The sequence below is a fragment of the Polyodon spathula genome, chromosome 27 (assembly GCF_017654505.1).
Source record: "Polyodon spathula isolate WHYD16114869_AA chromosome 27, ASM1765450v1, whole genome shotgun sequence".
NCBI classification, from domain to species: Eukaryota; Metazoa; Chordata; class Actinopteri; order Acipenseriformes; family Polyodontidae; genus Polyodon; species Polyodon spathula.
The window spans coordinates 8,718,064-8,743,063 of record NC_054560.1 but is presented as its reverse complement, the minus strand read 5'-3'; the positions used below and the strand labels follow the sequence as shown (position 1 = coordinate 8,743,063).

Below are 25,000 nucleotides of genomic sequence, written 5' to 3'. Positions count from 1 at the left end.
ATGAGGTCAGCATGCTCCAAGAGGACTGGGTCGGGGTGCAGTTGGGGAGAGGGCAAACAAGACGGGACCGGACCACACAACAGGTCCACAGGAGAAGCACCGCTCAAACACAACAGCTCTGAGTCAGCGCGGCTGCGGCCTGAAAGGAAACAAGAACCTCAACACATTTAATAAATGTTTAAGAAAAACCAAAACAAAACACTGTTCAGAACCCAGTTTAAACAATGTGACTCCTTAAAACTAATTTTAATTTATCTTAAGTTCCATAAACTATTGCTTTTGCAGAAAAAAAAAAAATGCAGAAAAATGACCAGGGTTTGGCGTGCTGCTTGTGCTCTCTGCTGGCTCCTGAAGGTTGCTACCATTAGGCACAGAATCACTGTCCGTGGGATGGCAAGAGGGACTGGAACGGACTGCAGGCAGAAATGTGACCAGGAACAGGGTGAGACTCACGACATGCAGACATACAAGGACATAGCCAGGTGATATAAATTCTTACCTTTCATGTCATTCTTCAGAACGATTATCTTTTTGTGTCCATGACCTTTTATCCAGACCACCTGATGGCACAGAGCAACATGTTTAGGCAATGTGAACTGAACCAACATACTGTCTACAGTGCTTACTAAAGAAATCAGCCAACTCATCTACACTAATGAAGGACACACAGCTACGGCCAAAGGTTTTGAATCACCTAGAATTAAGATTGTGACAATACATATGAAAATAAATTCACAACAAAAACACTATATGAACAGAATTTGATTTATCTACAAAGTGGATCACAAACACCTACACCAGAAGCCATAAATCATGCTACAGTATTTCACGTTAGATTAAAAAAAAAAAACGTTTTAATTTGTCAGTTTTTCGTAAAAAAAACTTTTGGCCATGGACATCACCTGTGGGATGGCTCCCAAAAGCTCCTCCACTGTGCTGTAACCATAGGCACGATGCTGTAGCCCCTTTCCTGTGTACTTGCTGAAGGCACTCTGAAATTCACTTAGGAAGATCTGCTGGTAGTGGTAGGTATGCAGCAAGGCCCTGACACTGCAGGCAAACTGGTAGAGCTCTGTCAGTCTCACACACTCCTTCTGCACATCGTCTTCCTCGCTCACAAACACCTGCCAAAGAACACCTGTTAAATAGCATCACTTTCAAGGTGTTGTTTGTTTCCTATCTAATTAGTGGAACATTGGATAGGTGTAGAATCGGTTTATTCCAGCTCAAGTAGACTAAATTCTGGTTAACGGTACAACCACCAAATGGGATGAAGAAAATGGATGTGTGATGGGTATGCAAAAGAGCTGTCCAATGTATGCCTTAAGCCGTGGGTAAATGCAATACCCATCTTGATTACATTTGAAAAAATATCTCCGTATGTGTGTGTGTGTGTGTGTGGGGGGGGGTGACCTAGACAAACTGTTCAAGCAAAAAGGATTTGGTGGCAACACTGTATACTTTACTATAGCTGGCAAATACAGTACAAAATGGAAGCAACAGGATTAAATCAGAATGCAAGACAGGACCATGAAATGCACCGATTGAAAGCTAAATGGTAGACACCTTAACCAACATGACGGTATTATTTACACAATTAAGAAAATGAGTGCAAAGTTCGGAGCAGGGTTCACCAATGTAAAACAAGCTGGTGTCCCTCTCTTCCTCTCACCTCAACAAGGTAGGGCAGGCTTTTGAGCAGCTCACTGACAGACACAAAGCCGTACTCGCAGGGGTTGAGAAGGGTGCCGTGGATTGCCTCATACTGTGTGAGGAGCTGGTCGATGCAGAGATGGCTTGAAGGGTTCTCCAGGGACATGAGAAGCACCAGCAGCTGGGTACTGAGGGAGCGCAGTGACTTTCTGTTTATCAGCTGGATCTCTCGGCCAGTCGGAGAGTCCACCATCTAAAAATCAAGATAAAAAGAAACTAAACTAACTCTACAGTTACTTTTTGTAGTGGGTGAATCTTGTGGACTTTAAAAATTACAAAATGATAACAGCAATAAAAATTGTCCAAAAGAAACACAGCCACTCAATTTTACCTTTACCACATGGCACAGTTTCTGCAACAGTGCCGGCACCGAACTGACATCAAAGTCCTGCAGCCTCAACCCATAGCCGAAGGTCTTGCCATACTCAGCCAGCAGGTCACTCATCAGTATGCTGTTGTCCGTCTGGGATCGGAGCAGCTTCACAAACTGAGCAGCCAGTGCTTTAACCTTCTCCACCTCAGTCAGGGTCAGGATCTTCTCCTCCCCACACTCCAGCACCTGCACAATACAAACCGTTCAGCTAGGACCCCTCACGGCACAACACAATTCAAAACCATTCTAGCCAACGCGGCACAGTATATTATCTTAACAGTATGCTTAACAATAACATTTACCGTTAGGTGCCAGAAGAAAAATTAGGGATTAGTCAGCAGAGGTGCAAGTAAACTTGTACCTAGCGATCAAAATATTGGTGAAGAATATGCAGGAAAGAAGATCTAAAACTACATCCTTCTGTGATACTCACCAGAAGCACCTCGGGGATAGCTTCGAAGAGTTCCATCAGTTTGCTGAACCCATAATAGGTCAGCTTGCACTGACGCCCGAAGTGGTGGTGGTACGAAGGGATGAACTTGCTGAAGGGCATGCGGAAGTGAGGCTGGTGGCGAATGAGGTCCACCACCTCCTTGGCAAACTGTTTCGTCCTCTCCACCTCCTCCTGGGTGCGTTCTAGACAGAGAATTTTGTTTAATTTATTTTTGTTGGCGCACGTGTTGGTAATCAAGTAAAAAAAATAAATTACCATTACAAAAAACAGTCCAATATTAGGGAGCATATATAAAGGTTTGCCTTGTTTTCTAAAGATCTTAAATCATTTGGCTTTGGGGAGTCTGAACCAAGCAAGAATCCTTCCTAAACTTGGGTGCAAGTGTACGTACCTCTTTTAGGAATGGAGATAACCGTGTCATTGTCTTTTTGAGTTACACAGACTGTAGTATCTGGAATTTCTCCTAACAAATCTGTCAGCTCACACACCCCATATTCAGTCACATCCCAGTCTTTGGAGAAACACCTGACAACACAGAGCAGATCAATAATTCGATTTACAGTTCCATTCTTAAGGCAGGAATAATGTGCTGCTCAACTTAAAAAAAAAATAAATAAATAAATTAAACAAATAAGTCTGCAAAGACGTATTTTTCCTTCTGAAGAAATTAATTTCTAAGATGCAATTCCAAGTTAGAACTACGGTGAAACAGCACTACTCACCAGTGATAGGCCTGCATGAAGTCCCGGATGACTACTTCTTTGCTGGCTTGGGATTTGAGAAGCTTCAGGAGATCCTGGGTGAAACGCTTCACATGGGCCCGGTGTGTCAGGGTGAGCAGACGCTTGGAACCCATCCCGAGGATCTACAACAAAATTATACATGTGTTAATTTACTAATTGAAAATTAAGGATTAAGGGTAAGAAAGAACAAAAGAACAAAAAAAAAAACCTAAACACACTCCATCATTCAACATTGCACACACTGAATCAATTGGCAATAATACACTTTAGTCGAAACATTAAATAAACATTGAAAAACTACCCTAAAAACTAAAAAATGGAGCATGCCTAACCTGAAGCACATGGGGCACGGCCTCCAGCAACTCGAGCAACTTGGAGTAGCCATAGTCAGAGACACGGCACTGCTTGGCAAAGTGGTGGTGGTAAGTGGGTATGAAATTGCTGATCGGTATGATGCAACAGGGCTGGTTCTTCATCAGGTCGACCACCTCCCTGCTGAACTGAATCAGCTGGGGATTCCCAACTGGACTCTTGCAGCGTTGAATCCATGGATCTGCTTAAAATCAAGAGAAAAACCATCAGTTTTGTATGCAATAAGAAGTATGGGAGATATATGCTAGGATTCTATGTTGAGAAATTTGTTGAGTTACAGAACAAAAATATGAAAGTTCCAAAAGAGTTTCCAATAAACTGCATAGCCGATATAAAATTTAGAGATTGGATTGCTCAAAATGGAAATGTTTTAGTAAGCCATTTGCACTCCATGCATGCTCCACACTAAATAACATTTCAGAAAGACATGGTAGTGTGTGCTAACCTGCATTAGGTGGAGGTGGCTTGTTGTGGATCCACTTCACAACCTTAATGCCGTTCTGAGCAGTGACAATGTTAATGCCGGGGATGCAAGTGATGAGGTGCTCTAGAGGAACACCTCCTTCCCCCTCCTCCACCAGCTTGAGAGGGCTGAATTCTGACGCATAGCACTCGGGGAAACTGGAAACATAGGATGCATGCAATACTCACACATTGTGCAACTTATTGTCCTACAGTTACCAACCTGCCTACCTTTGTTTTTGTCCTTTTCTTGTATTTGAACACTAGAAGCTAGGACAGAGATGCAACTCCAGTTTCTAAAAGATTTGGATTTTCTATACAACCCAACAGCAGCTAAGAGACATGACTCGCAAATATACACAAACTACAGTTCTAGACATCACTGTAAAACCTTGTTATACAAAAATCAATTTTACAAAGAACCCGACTATCCAACAGCTATGTGGTAAAATCAGTCTTGTGTACAAAAGTTACTCCTGGTTATTTTATTAGCGCCAACCAACCTTTTCTTTCTGGTATTGACAGAACTGTACATTTTATTATTTCAGGGTACAGCAGTTGCATTATAAATATTTCCATAGGCTTATGATGGGAAAGAATACAGGTTTTACTTCCACTTGATGTTATTGGTTGTGGGCATGAAACTGCTGTTAATGCAATCCCTTCTAGAGAAGGCCACACCCACCTGAGCAATGGGACAGTTCCTTCATGTGTCTGCAGCAGGCCGTGCACCTGGGACGCAAACGTTTTCACAGACAAAAAAACGAAGGGGATTTTATAGGAGTCTGGATCAAACTCACTCTCACTGTTAAGAGAAAAGTAGATGGTGGTTAAAAAAAAAAACAAAAAAATAGCCATTTGTCACAACGAACTGAGCTATATTTACAGTATTAAGATGTTGTGCTCACAACTTAATTTTGGAATGCATGTATCAAATGACTATTGATATGAAATACTGTAATGTTATATTTGTCTTCTTCATGATTTAAAAGCAGATATACAACAATTGTACACACCTTTAACTAATTAGGAGATGTAATACGGCTAGATTAGTTGTAAACATCTATTGTACCTGAAATCATAGGTGCTGTGCTGCTTGCAGATTGGCTCGTGGTATTCAAGCTCCTCAAACACCACTGGGCTGCAGGTGGCCGATGAACCATCATGCGATTGTGAAGACCCCAGTGGGCTCTGTCGTGCCTGACTGCTATGGAGCAGGCACACTAACCTGCTGTTTCCCTGATCTCGCACAGCCACAATGTCTGTTAGCTTGTGCAGGTCAGACACACCCAGCTTGTGCCCAAATCTGAAAGGAGAAAAGAAAGAGAAATTCAAATATCTATAAAAAAAAAAAAAAAAAAAAAAAAAAAATTATATATATATATATATATATATATATATATATATATATATATATATATATATATATATATATATTTTTTTTTTAAATGGGATTAAAGAAAAAAGTAGTAGAACCCTTACTTCTTCTCATAAATTTCAGTGAATTTAAACAGGGGCAAGCAGCAGGCTGGGGCGTCTTGCAGAATAGTGATGATTTCAGAACTGTATGATAAGAAAAAAAATTAATAAAACCCAAAATGCACATTTAAGAAAAATATAAGAAAGCATTCAGTATTTCAAAATCCACCCCACTAAATGAACTTGCCGGAGGAGGGCATGAGTCCTGCTGTTGTTGCCAGTGACCAGGGAGACCTGAATACGTTTGCCACCAATCTTGTAGCGGTGCAGCCCGCTCACTGCATGAATAGCTTCCTGTAAAGTACCAAACTGCACTGTAGCCCTCAGCTGGTAGTCTGTGTGAGGACTCAGCTCCACATTCTTCACCTGCAAGCCCAGAGGACATACATGAAAGACATCACCATTTATTTCTAATACATCCCGACATGTTAGAACATTTCTCAGTAGCCTTTGTTAGACAGAGTGATGCAAAACAAATTCCAGGATTGTATCCCTCTGAAAACTCTGAAATGTTAAAAGCTACAGTGTGCCATCCTTCAAACCGGGGCGTTGACTCTGCAGAATTCAGTAACTGCAGGAAAACACTGCAATGTGGTGCAGGTCTTACCTTGCCGTGCTTCGAGAAAGTGTCGTGCAGGATCTGTTGCAGATCCTTCCGAGACATTCTGTAATCCAAGTTTGCCACTTGAATGTCGACTCCGTTTGTAAAGGAGCCCTGGGTGGCTTCTGGGCAGGGGCTGGGATTTTGGGTAGGTGCGGTCAGCGGAGAGGAACGATTAGAAAGGCAGGGGGATCCACTCCTGGAGCTGGGGACACAGCAACAACATAAACTCAGTTCATATATATTACATTCTTTGAGGAATAGAGTTCTAATGTACATAGTTTATTTTCTGTGTTTGCATAAAAAAAAATCAGGTGTACGAATTTTATAGCAGTTCAGTTACACTGCACCAGCAGACCGATTACTGTATATCAATCGGCTAATGTAGGTTATAAACATTGGGGCAAAACTACTCTACTTAGACATGAGGCAAAGGAGTCTGACAATGGAATCTTGGTTTGATGGCTAATGTTTAATGCTTGATTAGGACGATGAAGAAAAAAAACAAATATGTTCTATCTTTTCCCATTCTCTGTTTATCTTTCACAGTTTTGGTGGAACTTGCGTGATGCGGATCAAACTCTTTCAAGGTGCCGTTTCAGACCTATGCTAGGATGTCGCACCAGTTTGTGAAAACTAGTTTACGCTTACCGGGAAGACCAGGATCCTTGAGAAAGGATCAGCGGGCTCATGGTTCTTTGCAGGTTTAGCTTGCTGAAGGCTGTAGGGGTACTGACGTAAAAGTCACTGGAAGTTTTTTCAGCTTTCTCAACAGGGGAATCTGTCACACTGCGAGGAGTCAAGGAGTCTCTTCTACGATAAAATAGATAAAAATCTCCAGCAATTATTTTATACTACACTGCATTCGTTGCAAATATTAATCTGAATACAGCACTTTGTAGCTTTAACTCAAGCTCAACAGCACACACACTGCACCCACCTCCGGCCCCTATAAGGGGACTCCCCAATGCCCACACTCTTGGTGGCTATGGAGGTGATGCAAGTGGTTTCGCCATTACTCTGTGGGGAGGGGGTCTCATTTCGGCTTTTCCTGTCAAGCGTATAATTCAGTTTGGGCTTTGATTCCATGAGGCACATCTCCTGAAAATGGAAAGGGGGAGAAAAAAAAAAAAACAGGCTTGCATTTAAGTGCTACATTACAGTGTGTTTTCTGCAATGTGTGCTAGTGATGTGGAACCCAGTGACCCAAGAAATGAGAGTTGATGTCTTATGAAACTCTGTTACATGCAATGCAACAGTTATTTCTTGGAAATTTTAGAAGCTAATGCTAATTTCATTATTTATTTTTATTTTTTTCAGGGAGAGTTATTTTGAACCCTGCAGGTTTTCAATGGTATATTACTACATTTCCACAATGCCAGATGTTGTCAACAGTTTGCTGTTGTGACGGATAACATCTGTCACAAATATATAAATACGAAGAACTGCAGTAATAGGATCAAGATTGCCAGTCGCCACCAATACAGCAAGTAGTTTTCAAGTCCTTTGAAGTCCAAGATTTTAGATTTAACCAGATCCCATGTTGACCTGGACTATTTACAAGAAGGACTGCTTTTGAGAACCATGATCAATGGCATTTAAATCTGGTCAGGGGCAGTCTTGCTCTCTGTCCATGGCTGGGATGTAAGCAGAAGCAGGAGCTGGATGGGAAAGGAGGATGGGTTGGTAGGGATTGAAGCTGGGGACCACTACCTGCAGGCTTTTGACCTGAACGCTGTTCTTCATTGCTGAGCCGTTGATGGCCTGAGCCCCCTTCCTGGGGCTGGGGGTCTGCTCACCCACAGGGTCTCTGATGCTCTGGCACAGCCTGGCAGTACGTCCTGTACGCTTAGGGGATCTGTGTTTCTCCACAGCCTGGGAGGAAAAGGATGAGGAGGGGGGGGCTTTAGCTGTCGTCTCCTCCCCCTGTGACCGCTTCTTGTCCCTGGGGGCAAATGAGATGCTGATCTTGTTCCCGAAGACGTCCTCATTCTCCATGCGCTTACGGGCCCGCTCTGCTGCATCCTGGCTGCTGAAACGCAGGACAGCGCTGCCCGAGGAGATGCTCAGCACCTTCCCCCCGCAGTTATCGGACAGGCGCCGCAGCCTGTAGCTGACAGTCTTCCCATCCCGGTGGGTGGGGAGGTTGTAGACATACAGCAGGGTGTGACAGGGCTGGCGAAAGCAAACAAAAATTTGCTGCCTTTTTTTTTTTTTTAAATATAATTATTTTTCTTAAACGAAAAGTTATTACTAGGTACCTCATTGCCTTACATAGGCAGGCTAGTAACAGGACACTCTACTGTCCCTTTGAAGTCATCCATGTTGGGTTTTGCAGGTCAATTTAATACATTTTATATTATTCAATTCTTTCATTTTAAGCATCACTCCCAATTTTAAATCTCAGTTTCCACTTTGAAATCAGAAATGGATTAAAAAGGGAAGCATGATATGAAAGAAATGTAAAACATTCTGACCACAAAACCCAACAGGTTTGTGTCATTATTGCGAGTACATAAATTTGTTTATATACTAAACAGTCCACAACTGATCAGGATTTGTTATTAAGATGAATTCAAGGGTAAAAAATTCCAGAAGATTTCAGTTTGTCTTCATGTTGGAGCTGAATAATTAGGAAACATGACCAATACATAAACGGCACAGTAAGAAAAAGAATAAACAGTTATTACTTTAAAAGCAAAAACTGAATTGTGTGCTGCAAAACCCAAACACCTCTCTGTGAGAAAAAGGGGTCACCCTAGGGTTATGGTGGTTTCAGAAGTGCCACGATCTAATTGTACAGTGACTATATAAAACAAAAAAGGGGTGGCCTACCTGGGTTTTTCCCGGTACTCTGGGTGGCAAGTCAGAGACAAGTTCCTCAAAAGTGACGTGGCGATGTGCATGCTGCAGGAGAGCATCAGAGGCCTGGTTTTTGTGTACGAGGATAACCTGAAACCCATGCCTGTGCCGGAGATCACTCAGCTCACATGCAAAGTTGACATCAGCTGCCAAAAAAAATTAAAAAAAAAAAAAATTCTAATAATAATAAATCTGCTGACAGAGGGAGAGGAGGCAGGGTTAAGGTATGCAGGATTTATTTTTATTTTATTTTTTTACACACTCACATGAAACCAATACTACGGTGGCAGGAGCAGTGTGCGTGTCAGCAAATCGTCGCAAGCTCTGTCTCAGCTTGTCATCAGCAGCATTCTTAGCAGTGGCATTGATGTGGGCAACCGTCACCTATGACAACAAACAATTTAAAACAGACATGCTATGCTAGATAGATTTAGAGGGGAAGATGATCAATATGCAATTGCAGATACAAGACTAGCCAAATAGACTGCTTCTACAGTACCTGACAGTTGTTGAGCTCCTGGATGACCTCTTTGTTCTCTTTGCTGATATCACACACGCAGATGAACTCAGCTTCACGGTGCCCCTGGAAGAATTGTTCCCGAATTCTCTGCACCACTGCCACTGCAGAGCGCCCACTTGGCACGGAGCAATTCTCAATATCCCAGAATACACCAACAGGAGGCGAATTCTCACTGTCAGGAGAACCTGCAAAAAGCAGCCACCACAACCTTTAACTTTACTGCATTCATCTCTTTTCCATTACCTCAATGCATCCCATCCACCAAGGACCTGTTCTACCCCCCCACTTCCTACATACAAAGTTTTACATCACTCTAAACTTACCATATTTCTGAGCTGATTTGCCAAGGCTTGTTCCAAGATGCAACAAGCCATCAGTTGCAGTGCCTGGGATACCACATCCATTGCACATGGGAATAGGGACGGGGACAGACTGGGTTGGTGGAGGGGGGATATTTGGCCAGACTTTTGCAGTGTCTACAACAGGAGCTCTGACAGACTGCAGTGGAAAAAAAAAGCCATGAACACAAACCACACTTACTTTTAGAGGTTGACTACTTTTTACAACTTGTGCAAATCTTACGCAAGAGTTAAAGCAACATCCTGTATTAACTACACTACTCCAAAACAATTAAAACTTGAAATGCACAGAACGTAAGTACTGATCAAGTTAAACATGAATTCAGAAAAAGAGCATCTAATGCCTCGTTTCTACTGCCTGGCGCTACAGACTTTGGCTGCCCACGGCTATCTGCTGAAATCAAAACTTTTATTGTCTAGACATGGCACTGTGGCACTAGCATAAGAGATAATTATCCACCGAGAAAAGGATCAGGCACCACATCTGATGTTCTGGAGGATCAGGAGCTTTTCGTCTGCGTATGCCTCTATGCCTGGTATTTATACTATAGTTGGTCCAGAGCATACGTAGCTCCAATTTGTTATCTTACTAGTTATAATTGCCAGCGTTAGAATGAGTTATTCAGCAGTTACTCCTCAGGAGCAAGCGACCACAAACTACTCTCTTACAAGGTCACCATGGTTCATTGTTTACCATAGTTCCTTTCTCATACATTTCTCTCAAACCTTTCCTCATACACTTCTCAAACTGTTTTCCTGTCATTCACATACTACTTTTCCTGGGGAGACCGTAGTTAATCCTATCCTTACAGAAAGAAAAATCTGCCACAAAGGCAGAGATTTCCCTGTGTTTCTTCTGCACACAAACCTTCTTGCTATGTGCGGATGCACTTCCTATGTATACAGTTAGGCTGCATCAAGTATGATACAAAACCTGCCCAGACAGTCACACTCGGCCGCTTAGGCAAGTAGCTGAAACACCAATTTGCTGCTGTGGGCAGCCGTAGCTGGGAGCACCAGGTGGTGGAAACGGGGCATAAGAGACCAAGACAATAAGTATAACACAAGAGACATTTTTACAAAGTGAGAGGTAGGCAGAGTGAAATAAAAGCAAAATACAAACCTTCCTCAAACATTCTCCGCAGTAGTGATTGCCCTTTAGACTGTGTGTGTGCTCAACATTCAGGTGCAAAGGATTTGTATAAAGGTGTGCAGAGGTGGCGAGATCCCGCCGTGATAGGTGTTGCTCTGCTCTGACTCCATGAAAGAACTCCTCTCTGTAGGGATAGTACCTAGATGAGGTCAAGAACCCATCATGGGACGGGGTGGCTAGAGAGGGCCCAGCCGTGATGAGTTTAGTCTGACCAAAGCCACTGTGCACTGTAGGAAAGGGGTGTAGCTGTCTCAACAGACCTGCACAGCAGGGCAAGTGTGGGTGGGTTCCAATGGACTGAGGTGCTGCTACTGTAGGTTGCTGGATCTCGCAGCCAACACCATAAATTCGAGAACAAGTGTCCCGCAGAGCAGGAAGGGGAGGGTGGAGAGCAGATCCCACCTGGCAGGTGACTGTATCAGAACTACTGTCATTAAGGGGGTCTAAGGGTTTGCTGATGTGCAAAGAAACACCACCACCACCAGTAACACCACCAAAGCTGCTGCTGACAAATCCAGAGTCACGGCTACTGTGTTGGTTCTGCAGGCTCCCCTCGCAACAAGCACACACGCTTACTTTAGGGTTAGCAGCCCCCTGCTGCTGCATATGCTGGGGCACCTGCTGTTGTGACTGAAAACAGGATGGGGGATTAGGCAGAGGAGCAGCAGGAAAGGGTTTGGAGCTGGTATGGTGTGGTGGCGGGGGGACATCCTTCAGCTCCAACACAGGCTTCCTGTTTTCCATGTAATCCTTCTGTGAGGAGGGAGTGAAAGACACACCAAAATAAATTAAAAAAAAAAAAAATCAGGCTCCACATTCGTGAAATCCCCAAAACAACATCAACAGCAGCCAGGCAGCAAAAAGGCAAAACTCCAAGGGTTGTAGGTTGTGTGTAAACTAACATATAGGCTTGGAACTACATCTGGAAACAACTGGAACTGCTTGTTTAATAACTTTTATATATGTGCAGTTCCCTATAAGCTTTTAACATCTATTTTACTACAATAATTAAGCACCTTCCTAGCATACACTTACATTTTTGAATTGCATCCAAAACTAAAATTGATGTTACAAAAGGCATTCATTGCCCTCTGCTGCTGGTATGAGGTATTACCATAAGATAAAGATGACTTCAAGGAGTGCGAAAGCTTGTCTGCAGACTGTTAAATCTACCTTGAAACTGGTACATTTCTGATGAAGCAAATGAAGGCTACAAAAAGAATGTTGGAATCCTATTTTAAGGTAAACATGGTGATGGAAAAAGGCATTTAGAAGATTTGGCAGAGTTCCCCCAATTACCGGTTTCTCAGTGAAATGGGGGGGTTTGTGTTCAAAGGAAGAGAAGCAGTCTGAGAGTTTCCAGAGCCAGGGCTGGTCTTCATCCTCTGTGTGGTTCTGCCATTGGAAGGGTCTAGTAGTGCACAACGATCTCTCCTTTCCCATTCTTTCCATCATACAGCCTTGCAAGGGAATTCACCACTTTCATCTTTCCTCTTTCATCCTTCCCATCTGTGCAAGTATAAAAAAAATAAAAGTATAAATAACAGGTTAATGATGTTCACGCACTCTTCAAGAGTGCTCTGTGTGTGTTTTCCCCAATGTACATTTGGGTCTAAAAAATGTATTTGTGGTAATTATTAAACTCATATTGGTAATATTTAACCCCACCCCTTCATGCAGCATTCCTCAAGTGGAAATGACCTTACTAATTAGTGCTTATCCTTAAATACCATACATACCTTCCTGTAGCCACCAACACACAAAATCTAAATAAAACATGAAAATGTAATCTCCTACATTTCTTCATAAAAAACGGTTTCTTCTTAATACATTCGAAACTGCCCATTTGAATGGCCAAACCCAGTAAACTTTAAATCCTGCTTAGTGCACTTCATTGCACAAATAAGAATTTGTCGGATACATATCGCTTGTAACTTAAACGGTTAATACTGTAAGTGACCCAGGCTCACATATGGAATACGGCAAATCCCCAAAGCATTACATTGCACAACTGAACGAAACCGCATGTACACACTTTGCAAATGCAACCTGATAATAAACATACAACGAATGGTTTCAGTGCATTGTGTCCCGACGACGTGCAAATCTATCTCGTTAGGGTAAGCAATGAGTTGGCGTTCGAGTTAAAGACATTTATAGATACAACTTTGACTTTTGAATCGGCTTAATGAAAACACAATTTCTCGCAAGCATTGGCCTTGCATTACAAACACAACAGAATCCAGTCAAACCGGGTGCAAAGGTTTATTTATTTTATGGATGTTTCAAAACTAACGCACCGTATTCTCAAGTACCAATTGTACCATGGCAAGCAACCCTTTGTTATTTATAAATTCGAAAACCAAAAATACCTTAAAAGGCAAAGTTGTAGTTTGAATGTATCGTATGTGAGAGAATATATATATATATATATATATATATATATATATATATATATATATATATATATATATATATATATATATATACATACACACACACACACATACACACACACACAAGGTGTGTGTTTGTGTGCGTGTGCTTTCCTCATTATCCGAAATACCAGTCCCCGTTCGGCTTTGTTGTGAGCGCAATGAATTATTACCAGGGTTAACTGTGTGTTGGTAATATTGCTATTTTAATTTTTTTAAAAACGAGTGTAAATAAATCCCTAAACTCACCCGCCCGTGCTGTATATAACGTTCGCATAATTTACCTGCTGCCTTTCCTTTAATTAGTTAATTTCTCCACATCTGCTTCCCCCTGCTTTCCCTCCCAAAGCGCCCTCTTCTTCTCCTTTCTGTCTCCTTGGAAACCCGGGCCGTTTTGTAACCTCCATTTAACGTATACTAAATCGAACTGTCGCAAAGAGTCGCAGATTGTTGTGAGGAAGCAGTCGCGCCAGTCTGCGTTCACGGAGATCATTCTGCGCAGTCTCTGCAGAGTCGGGAGAGTTCAGCTTGTTCTTAGACGATCATTGGCTAAATTGGTCAGATTCTGCACAGAATCTGCGCAGAATGATCTCCCTGAACGCATGCATTTGACCTAGCTTCACGATTTATTTATTTATTTTTTTCATAAGAATATTCTGCTTTTTCAGTACTTTATTTAATTAATTTAAGATAATGTGTTGGTCTGTTCTTTCTTAAGAGTTACTTGAAAGGTTAAAAAAACAAAACAAAAAAACCCAAACATTTTCAGAAATTTCATTAACAAACTGCTACTACCTTGAAGTAGTGCAATGATATTATTATTATTATTATTATTATTATTATTATTATTATTATTATTAGTATTATAATGGTGATGGTGATGATAGTACAGCAGGGGGCACTAACACTACAGTTCTGAATAGGTTTAATTAAAACGAAATGCGTTAAAGAAAAAAGCATATACAAATAAAAGCCCCTATGTTGAAACACAGCATTTAAAAAAAGAAAGCAGGAAGATGTCATAAATAAACACAAAGGAAAACAAAAAACCTCCAACAAATACAGCTTTGTACGAGTCCCTAATGTATCATCATAATGCCACAATGGAGAGGACGAGGATATTCACGTACTATTGAAATATAGGCTAGTAAGATGGTTTTGATGAGAGAGCAGAATAACGAAACTAGCCTATTTTAAGCATAATCATACTCGTCTCCATGTTAAATACTGTGCTTAACTTGTAAGCTACTTTATTTTTATTAGCAAATAATATAATATTAGTATAATATTATTACACCGGTTCATTACTGCAAACTATGTCTCTTATGTTACCACATTCTCACCATATGTTACAAAGCAAGGTATTTCTGATTCGTATGTACTTATGCAATAATGCAACGGGGTGTCGCAATTTGGCACTTTGAAAAGGTCTGAGTTGAAAACCCTCACATTGTGATTGGTCCACTCGCTTTGGGTCACACGATGTAGTAACCTCTCGTCGACCAATAGAAAGCACCTCCGGGCCGGGCTGTAATGGTTTGGATTTAGAAACGGTGAGTAGTTGCCTTTCTTTGATCTGCAACCCATTTTAACTTTTATTTAAGTTCCTATCGTCAAATCGGGTTCAGGACCCCATTGGGGGTGGCGGGCGGAACCGTGTGGTTACTGTTAACTGCGAAGTTGATCTTTGTTTGTTTAGATTCGCCCCCCCTCGCTGTTTGTAGTTAAAATAAAATGCTTCAGGAAGTCTGTAACTGTGACAAAGACTCCAGACTGTCGATGCGGTTCTAACTCGGGGAAGGGTGTGGAGTTTTCCCAAAGTTGCAAACTGCCGATCTAGCCGGGTTAGGGTTGTTTGTAAACGGCTTTCAAGTATCATTTGGGTTTAACGTATTGCCGTTTATTAAAAGACAAAAATATGTTTATTTGCATTTAAAAAAAATAATGAAATAGACCGGCTTTATTAGTGCTGTTTACTATATTTATACGGTACGGTAGTTCTAGACAACCGTAGCAAAACTTGCTTTTTTGTGCATTTGGTTATGTTAGGACACATTTGTTTTGTGTGTAGTTTATCTATCTATCTCTATCTATCTATCTATCTATCTATCTGTTAGTTCGATGTTGTGTCTAGTTTGAATATGAACAGCACAATTCTATGTTTGATGCAAATTATCAATGCACATTTTTCCTGTACGGGATTTTACCTGTGTGTGTAGTTTTAACGCGGGTTTGAATCGGTAGTAAGTTTTATTTATTTATTTATTTATTTATTTATTTATTTACGTATTTGTTATTTTTACGGCCTGTATGCGGGTTCTAAAGAGGCTGCAAATGTCATATAAAGGTCAAGTTGATAAAACGTGTACATCACAATAACCTTAACGCTGCTTTGTGTACTTTTCTGATATCCCCAGTGGTGATTAGGCACTCGTGCACACAGTAAAATAAATTGCTTGCCTCGTTATCTAGATTAGTCGGCCTGGTTGATTTGCTGGAGTTGTTTTGATAAAGGGGTGCATTGTCACAGAGAAGCAGAGTGATCAAAGACTTGTCCCGATGCTTCATAATTGCATCCCTGCAATGGTGATGATACTACTGTCAGTATGTCTGTGTATCTCAGACCTGAGAGTTTGTATATAACAGAACAAAAAAAGCGTCCAGCCACTTCTGAAGGAAATGCTTCCTGCCCAGTTTCCCTCTTTCAGTGTATTCTTCCTTGTAGCTGAATTACTGTTACCTACTGTAGCATCAATGTGGCTTATATTAGGACAGTGTTATCTGGTTGTGTCAACAGATCTTTACCAGAATTACTTTTGGTGCATATATAATATAAATGGTGTTCCACCAATGGAGTAACATGCTTAGTTTTATCCTTACAGTGGATATATACACATTGTGAAATTAAACCTTTTGTAAAAGTGGTTGTGCAATGAACTAATATTCCAGGTTGATGCTTTGTAATGTATAATGTTACAGCATCTCTACACGTGTATATAACATGCTGTTTTATGGACCCAGGCTCTGTAGGTCCTGTGAGAGACCCAGCACTGCAACATCAGTATGGAAGATTCCCAGTCAACACAGTTCAGCTCCATGGGAGAAGAAATCACTTACTGGAAGGGGCAGGCGGAGAAATACAAGCAGAGGTAAGCAGAAGGATGCAGGACTTACAGAAGATTTCTAAAGTGTAATTGTCTACACATCTTCGTGGAATGGAATTTCAAGCAAATGCAATGCAAGCAAATTGTGTAAGAACAGGTCTTGTGTTCAGAACTTTACGTAGTTATAAGTTTTGCCCCACAAGATTTCCGTGAGATGTTCTTGGAACTCCAAAGCTTTCCTACATTGGCTAGCAAGGGACTCTTGGGGTGGTCTCTGGCATTGTATCCACTCCTCAGCCCCCTCTCCTCTTCCCAGCTCGGAGGAAATGCAGGAGGAGCTCCGGGAATTCCAGCAGATGAGTCGGGATTACGAGGCGGAGCTGGAGACGGAACTCAAACAGTACGAAAGCCGGAATCGGGAACTGCTGTCGGAGAACAACCGTCTCCGTATGGAACTCGAGACCTTCAGGGTATTGTTTTGAGGTTCTTTAGATAAACTAGCTTGGTGTGTTAGCGAGTGTGCAACATGATCCTTGCAAATTGTGAGGTAATTCTTGCAGTGACTTTAATATCATTCTGCAGTGCAGTCTTTTGTTACCGCTTATAAACATTTATTGAAGTTGTTTTTAGCTTCTCCCAGCAACCTTGTGGGATGTCCTAGCTGTTTACTATTAACCACAGTATTACATGACTCTCCCACGATTCCAGCCTCCAGCATGGGCCTGTTTAGCTGTCTGTCTCTACAGTGCGTCACATTTCAATTTTCACATATTTTAAAAACCTAATCCAATTGTGCTAATACTTAATTGTGACATTCGTTAGTAAAGTTACTGAGAGCTTCAGAATTTTGACTGGGATACACAGAGGTGTCTGTGTATTTATTACACACCTGTAGAATATCCACACCCATATCGCTTTCCATGTGGCCGTTTCCTGGACTACCTTTAAGAATTTAATAAAGCTTCTTGCTTCAGGTTTCTCCACTTTCTTTCTGAGCCAGTGCTAAGATCACAGGTTGTAGCAAAACCAGAATGAGCATAAGCCTGGAACTTGAAGAGATCACATCAGGTATAACACTGAAAACACTGAGGCAAAAGCTTTTCAACTTGAACCTTCATCGTGTCATTGTGGCCTTGCAACAGTATTGGCTATGGGGTTACTGTACAAGAAACTAAAGGCATATTTAAGAAGGAATATTGATATCACAAAAGCTAAAACTGTGTTTGGGGGAATGTAACCAAACTGTCCACTAACATATATTTTCCCATTCGAATACAGCATGCTAAACTTTTGAGGACTGTGGTAAACCAGCACCAAGTAATTGTATTTTAGTGTAACCTGCAGGAAAAGGATTCTGGGACACTGCTGTTAAGGACAGCTGCTTATTGAGCTCTGATGGTTAAATATTGTAGTGTAGTGTAGAGTGGAGCTGGATGCACCATGTTAGTTAGGTCACTCTGAGAGTTGGCTGCAGAGGCGTTAAAACAATCTGTGATTCACTCCCAGACCCCCCTCTCCGGCCTGATTGCTATTCAGGGTTTAGAACAGAAACTCGATTGATAATGAAGAGGCAGCTGATCTTGTTTGTAATCTTTGTCTGGATGTGAAAATGCTTGGTGGAGGAGAGCATTGCTTTTTGGTTTTTATAGCCACAAGTTCTGGCTTCTGATTGGTTAAGCTAATGAAGGCTAGGCTATATCTTAGGAAGGGCATTGTTTTTTTTTTCACAGTAAAGTCATGGTGTAAAGACAGTTACTGTAAAAATGGTTTTAAAATCATACGATTTTACTGTCTATATAAAACAATAGAATGAATAAGGGAACCATTGTAATAAGATGGAGAGGAATAAGTGTCATGTTAAAATGCATCCATTTCAAGGAAAAAAAGAAGTAGGCAAAATACAATTATTTATTTTTTTGACATTCATGTTCTTAAACCTCCAGGAAAAACTCGAAACCCAGCATTCAGATGCGTACTTACGAATCTCGACACTAGAGGGCGACTTGACACAGACTACAGCCATCAAGGACCAGCTGCAGAAATACATTCGGGAACTGGAGCAGGCCAACGATGATTTGGAAAGAGCCAAGAGGTTAGCCTTTTCTAGATTCTGCTCTGTATAGGAGAGGACACATCAACATGTGACTGGATGGCACTTGTAATTGACATTGTCTTCTTGGTCCATGGTTCTGTATGGGCTTATCTTGCGTCACAACTACAGGCATCTCAGCTGAGCTTCTGTCACTGGAGCTCATTTCGCCTCTCTTTCCCTCCCTCAGGGCCACTATCATGTCTTTGGTTGACTTCGAGCAGCGCATGAACCATGTGATCGAGAGGAACGCCTTCCTGGAGAGCGAGCTGGATGAGAAGGAGACCTTGCAGGTTTCGGTGCAGCGGCTCAAAGACGAGGCCAGAGGTCAGCGGAGCAGGCAGGCAGGGCTGTCTAAATTGAACATGCACACCTTTTAGTTTTAGCTTGTTTAATGTTTAAACTAATCCCTGATGTGTCAGCCCTTAAATTCATGCAGTACACTGTTCACTCGCTGTGGTGATTCTTGAACCTGTTAAGTGACGTCTTTCCAGTTTTCCTTGACCGTTGCACGACTTGCTGCTTTGTGAAATTTGGCACAGTCATAATAAGTGTGTTGGGTGTAAATGATACAGGTTTGTTTAAACACAAAAGCCTTGTGTGAGCTACCTGTGCTTGTGTGCAGACCTGCGTCAGGAGCTTGTAGTGCAGGAGAAGCAGGAGCGGAGGCCGTCGCTCAGTCTGGGGAAGGACCAGGTGAAGACGGAGCTTCCACAGCGTCCCCCAGCGGTACTCCCCTCTCTCCCAGCAAGCCCTGTGGGGCTCCGGGGTCCAGGAAGCACCTTCAACACCCCCGCCTCCTGCCGGAGAGGTGACAATATTATTAAACATTTGGCTGTCAATAGGTTTTGGGGCCTACTAGCTGCCCAATGAGGGGCAGCTCATTTACACAAGAAATGCGTGTTGCATGAGTTTCTAGGTACGGTGTTAATTGTACCCTATCTGTTCTTCTCTGTGTGAAGGCGATGGCCTTACTGGAACACCTCTGACTGCCTCAGCACGGATATCCGCTCTGAACATCGTGGGGGAGCTGCTTCGGAAAGTGGGGGTGAGAACTCGGAGCCGGACAGCTGCTTGGCAGTATTGATGCTGTGTTGTCTGTTTTTACATATTCTGTTTTTCTTTTGTTTTAATTTTAGAATCTGGAGTCAAAGCTGGCTTCCTGTCGAGATTTTGTTTACGATCAGTCGCCAGGTCGGACTGCTCCTCTGTCCACAGCTGGGGGGTTGAACGAAAACAGAGCGAGCCCTGCCAGCCTGCCACTGTTTGACAAAGGGTCAGTGTGCGTCCGGGAAACTGACTGCAGAACACTCATCTCGCTGCGCTTTAATAAGAAGCCTTAAAACACTGAAACTTAGTTCTGAGCACTAAAGCCTTATAACCCTTCGTCTTAAATAGCGCTCTTAATAAAGCTACCACTGACAAATTAACATCATCGTATGTCTTTTATAATAAACAGCCCGCTATGTTTCTGCCTTTCTCTCTTTGCAGGTTGGCAAAGCGGTTGGAGTTTGGACCAGGGTCTCCGAGTGCCCCCTCACAGACGAGACAGTCGCCGCAAGGTGTGGTCAAGATTTTACTGTGAACAATCCCTGCTCTGTGCTTCACTCCAGAGAACCCTAACTGCACATTTTTTCTTTTCCCACCTTACCACCTATTAGCAAACCAGTATCCAGAGAGGTTTCGCCCTGCTGGTTTGATAATGCAAATGTTGAAATGTACTGGTTTGGAAATAGGGTCAAACCGCAGGAATTGAAATAAGATTAGTGTTCCACAGCAATAGGAAATGTTCTAGTTTTTACTGTGATGTGCTAAACTGCTATGCAATGGAAGACTTATTCCCTGTTATTGTCACACTTGTTTAAGTGTCTCTAACTTTACAGAGAGTTTTACAGAAAAGTGTTTGCTTTTGGAAGATCGGTCGCATATCAATTTGGTACTTGTTTTACAATAGGCATGCTTTTCCTTATATAGCAGTGGGAACCCCTGAAAGAAGTTTGGCTGTAGCTCAGGATTTAAGCACCACCTAAAACACACACATTTCACAGCAAACAGCTGCAGAGCTGATAGTTTTAAACGTGAAATACGTTTTTTTTTAAACCTTATGGGGCATGACTGCTTTAAAGGAGGATGTATAAGTTTTAAATGCTTGCATTTCTGAAATACAGTAGAAGCTGATCAAGCTGTTGCGTTACATCCACTGTAGAGACCGGATTTTTTCACCACATGTGAGCAGCTGTTTTTCTCACTGGCTTATTGAAAATGTTCAGGAGATGTGTTGGATAGGAGCACAAGAATTTGAGTGAAAGCACATTAGCACATTATGAAACCCTTTTTATTTTTTTGTGAATGCATGCAAAAGCCACTTGACACATAATATATGCTGGGGAAAATGTGTATGTCATAGAGCAATGGCACTTAGCTGACACCCTGCATCACTGAACCAGCATGGTTACCCTGGATTGCAGGTCTCCAGTGCTGATTAAATCTGACACAAGAAGACATCAATACCACCCCATATTTTTCTCTCTGAACTGGTCATGTGACCCTGTATTTTTACTGATTTATTTTTTTTTTATACTGAATTAACTTGTTATTTTTATGCTACTGTGAACCTAAAATGAATTCTGTTGTAATGTTATTTCTCCGGTTTGATGAACATTATCCGCATTGTACGACTGCACATTCTACAGAAAGCACATACGCGTCCGGTTTAAGATCGCAAGATTGGCAGGGAGTTAGAACAGGTTTGCCCCCTTTTTTGTTTTCTTATAGTTCCTATGTAAAGTTTTTTTAATGATGTAATTCAGGAACCACGTTGGGAAACGACGCAGTTTTTGGTAACAGCTGATTATTGTCTGAGTTTTATCAGTTCTGTAAAATGAAAGTATAAAAAGGCTTTTATGACCTTCGCCTGTTGTTCTGCTTTCTCATCTCTCCACTACACAAAGTACTTGGATGTCTCACAACAGTGGAAATTAGCAGTTTTCTACAGTTTACTTTGCGTTGCTTTTTCACATTGCAAATATAAATTTGGAGTCTCTTGCAGCCCTGTTTAGTTTTACACAAGCAAGAATTATTTTGTGTCATTTTTCTATATAATGGTATAGTTCAACCTTCGGTCCAGTTTGCTTTCATTCCCTAATAAGGGATCTTAAAGCTTGTTGTCACTTTTTAAATTTTTTAAATTTTATATATATATATATATATATATATATATATATATATATATATATATATATATATATATATATAAAAAATATATTTTTTGTTGTGGACCTCAAGAGGTTGTCTAGATTATGTTTTGTAGAACTGCTTCATTAGCTGTGCTGTCAGGCATGACTATATACTCATCTTTGCATTGATTTTGCCACTAATGTCTATTGTCTAAAACTGGTCATGCTACATTGGTCTAGAGACTAAATGATCATAATCCTATTTGTGTACGTAGTTTGTATTTCAGCTGATTTTACACCACAAACCTCTCATTGGTTTCTATGTACTGTGTCGTGAGTTGCACTTTGAGGGCGCAGTATAATTTATTTGAGATCACTGTTGTGTGGTTACATCGTTGGCAGGCAGGAGAATGGAACACTGATACTTCCAAACCTCAAAAAAATACCTAACAACCCTGTCTGAAACTAAACACTGACCAAGACATTTACTTACTTGAACAGTAGTTTTCCATCCACAGCTCCAAACCGTGACACACAGTAGAGTTTTACCAGTATTCTTTTAGTGTTGGTGTATATTTATGATAGTGTTAGGTTTCAAATCCTTCCCCGTCCACCCTTATGTCGCTTTGGAATTCATGTTTTTCTCTTTCTTGTCCTTGTTGCTATGGAAACACTGGTATAACATAGGACTATGTCGAGAGATTCTAATTTAAGTTGTATGTATTTAGACTGGTTTGCTTTTATGTTTTACCCGTTTTGAATTAATGTATTTTTTTTTTATTTTCTAGCTTTTATTAAAACCACTAACTGTTAGGCATTTCTGTCAAGCACAAAGACTGAAGAGCTCTTTTAATAGGATCAAAGTAGAAGGTAGAAACTTAATTTTTCTGAAAAAAAAAAGTATATCATTTAACTTTCTGCTTTGCCTGCTGTTCAGTGTGGCAACAATTGCTACAATTCATTGTTACAGGAAGAAGCAGGATTCCTTTTTAATTTATTATTTTTTTTTTTTTTACAGTTTTGCTATTTACTACAAGGTGTGAAAATACTGGTTTGTTATCGAATTTCATTTATTTGTTTTGCCATAATGAAAAAAAACAGCAAGATCCCAGGGAGGTGTCGAAAGGTCAGCCCTACTAAATATTAATATTGAGAAGCACAAAATTATTGAGGGTACTGAAACAAAATGAGGCAACTGTCCTTGTGTGTTTAGAGAAGATAACCTTTGCATAGATTTATATCGCTTCAGATGTGTGCTGATTGTCTCCTTTTAAGAGAAGCTATGAGAAGACAACTGTGTCCTCCTTGATGAATGGCTTTTGGCTCCACACAGAAACGTATTTTGAGAATCTCGCTTTCGTAGTTTATGAATCTAGCGAATGCAGATTTGGGGAATCATCTGAATAATCGTTGCTCACAAACAGTTTGATGATACAATAAGGCAAACTGTCGCTATAGAGAATGAGTTTTATACCATAATACCTTCAGTGTAATATTTCTAACAGAATGCTGGAATACCTCCTGCTGGTACTTGTGCTTGTTTTAAAGTGCAGACAGGAGCTGTGTTCTAGTCTGATCTGTTGCTGCTTTACTGCTTACTCCTAAAACAGATAAAAAAATACACTTTTAATCTGCTCTTAAATTAGTAGTTGTGATGCAGCTCCACTGTGTGGTCCAAAGTCACTTGACCAGTTCATGAATATGCATGTGGAAAAAGTGTGCACTGTAGAGCAATACAACTTACAGGTAGCAACAGTACACAAACAAGAATGTTCTGCCATTTCGTGGTGACTCCTATTTGTTTCTACTCTTGCAGCAGCGGAAGACAGCAAATTCATTCCAATTGCAAGCGCTCTGTGCTGAAAAACAGCATGAAGAATGGTTTGCAGTGACTTGTTTGCTGTTTTGAAGCATGCAGATTGGCTATGTACGTTATTCAGTGACATACACCCACCGTCCATTTTATGCCATGATGTTGTACACTTAGCCCAAGGCATATCCGTTAGCTGGTGAAGTCAGAGGACTTTGGAAGCATCCAATAGGGTGAGAGATTGTGCTATACAGAACTGCAGCTTAGCACTGTGGCCTTTTCACAGTATCTGTAAAGCATTAACATCTAATTGTGTAGCATGGTTTCACTTTACATGGGTTAATAAGAACAGTGAAGCACGCCTGCAGTAAAGGCAAGGTACTGAAAACATGCTGAAGTGCTATAAATGGAATTCTAGTAATTCCTAAAGCACCTACACCAGGTGCATGCAAATGCAGACCTCTATTAAAATACAGCTGCTAGCGATGGTAATGTTCACAGCTACTGCACCAATACAGTAGACTGATTCTACATGTCAGGCTGCCTATCGCTGAACTAAACCCCATTACTGAGGTACTGTTTCATACAAAGGCACAGTTTGCTGACTTTTTTATGTCTTTAATATGTATATTAAAATCCTTCTTGTACATACAACTTGTGTCGTGTAATCATTTGTGTTTGTAATCAGCAAGAACAGACTTCTGAAAGTACTCAAGATTTTAGCCTACATTTCACTTTCTTAACTTGTTCCCATGCAGGCTCCAATGCACATCTTAACATCAGCACATAATGTAAATACGAGGCGGCACACAGTTGGGTGGGGCAGAAAGCTACCGGCACATTCAAAAGAAAAAACAACACTCATTTTTTCATTCCTTGTGATAACACAAACGTTTATTTTGTTTTTAATATGTGCAAGTGTTTTCACAAATATAGCTTTCAGTGTCTTGTAAACCGTACAACAATACTATTAAGGGGAAAAACAACAACGTAAATAAAAATAATGATATTAAATGTGGCATTTTAAGACGATTCTTGCGTAATATCCCGGGGGGGGGGGGGGGGGGGGGGTGACAGCTCATACACAGTGAAAGATATGCAATGGAAGGCACATTCAAACAGGAGTCAGGGCTGTCATCACTGGCTACCTTGCACAGCTCCATACTTTAATAGTTTGAATTTACAAGATGTTATTAATAAAAAGAAAAGGACTTGCATGGGCAGAATCAGGTTTATTTATTTAAAATCCTAGAATTAAAACATGCAGCTGTATTATTATTTTTTAATTTTTTTTT

General features: G+C 41.1%; 2 protein-coding genes across 3 annotated transcripts; one reads left to right on the top strand and one right to left on the bottom strand.

The window, feature by feature from the left end:
- Window positions 1-2: 2 nt before the first annotated feature.
- On the bottom strand, window positions 3-13,908 carry LOC121301206 (meiosis regulator and mRNA stability factor 1; the record flags this gene model as incomplete). Its single annotated transcript, XM_041230350.1, has 26 exons — window positions 13,811-13,908; window positions 12,391-12,600; window positions 11,668-11,844; window positions 9,903-10,077; window positions 9,559-9,764; window positions 9,326-9,443; window positions 9,033-9,205; window positions 7,911-8,372; window positions 7,138-7,298; window positions 6,849-7,010; window positions 6,204-6,402; window positions 5,784-5,962; window positions 5,600-5,680; window positions 5,190-5,423; window positions 4,803-4,922; window positions 4,101-4,276; window positions 3,616-3,839; window positions 3,263-3,405; window positions 2,932-3,065; window positions 2,520-2,722; window positions 2,045-2,272; window positions 1,673-1,906; window positions 903-1,124; window positions 500-560; window positions 312-413; window positions 3-139 (listed from the first exon to the last, which is right to left on the bottom strand). Coding segments are annotated over exons 2-26 (4,467 nt in total), but the record flags the coding sequence as incomplete, so codon positions are not given.
- A 1,094-nt stretch (window positions 13,909-15,002) lies between these two features.
- On the top strand, window positions 15,003-21,631 carry LOC121301634 (nuclear distribution protein nudE homolog 1-A-like). 2 transcript variants are annotated; one of them, XM_041231193.1, is made up of 9 exons: window positions 15,003-15,079; window positions 16,548-16,675; window positions 16,947-17,100; window positions 18,574-18,722; window positions 18,910-19,046; window positions 19,345-19,530; window positions 19,682-19,767; window positions 19,859-19,995; window positions 20,211-21,631. In XM_041231193.1, exons 2-9 carry the CDS (start codon window positions 16,590-16,592, stop codon window positions 20,302-20,304), a joined length of 1,029 nt encoding a protein of 342 aa, XP_041087127.1. In that variant the 5' UTR covers window positions 15,003-15,079; window positions 16,548-16,589; the 3' UTR covers window positions 20,305-21,631. The 2 variants fall into 2 exon arrangements, with proteins under 2 accessions (XP_041087127.1, XP_041087125.1); XM_041231191.1 differs by lacking the exon at window positions 15,003-15,079 and having other exon boundaries at window positions 15,600-16,675.
- Window positions 21,632-25,000: the final 3,369 nt, after the last annotated feature.

Coding starts and splice junctions, on each gene's coding strand:
- LOC121301634 (XM_041231193.1), top strand. CDS start 16,590: ATGGAAGATTCCCAGTCAACACAGTTCAGCTCCATGGGAGAAGAAATC. Junction 19,047..19,344: donor GCTCAAAGACGAGGCCAGAG/GTCAGCGGAGCA, acceptor GCTTGTGTGCAG/ACCTGCGTCAGGAGCTTGTA. Junction 19,531..19,681: donor CCCCGCCTCCTGCCGGAGAG/GTGACAATATTA, acceptor CTCTGTGTGAAG/GCGATGGCCTTACTGGAACA.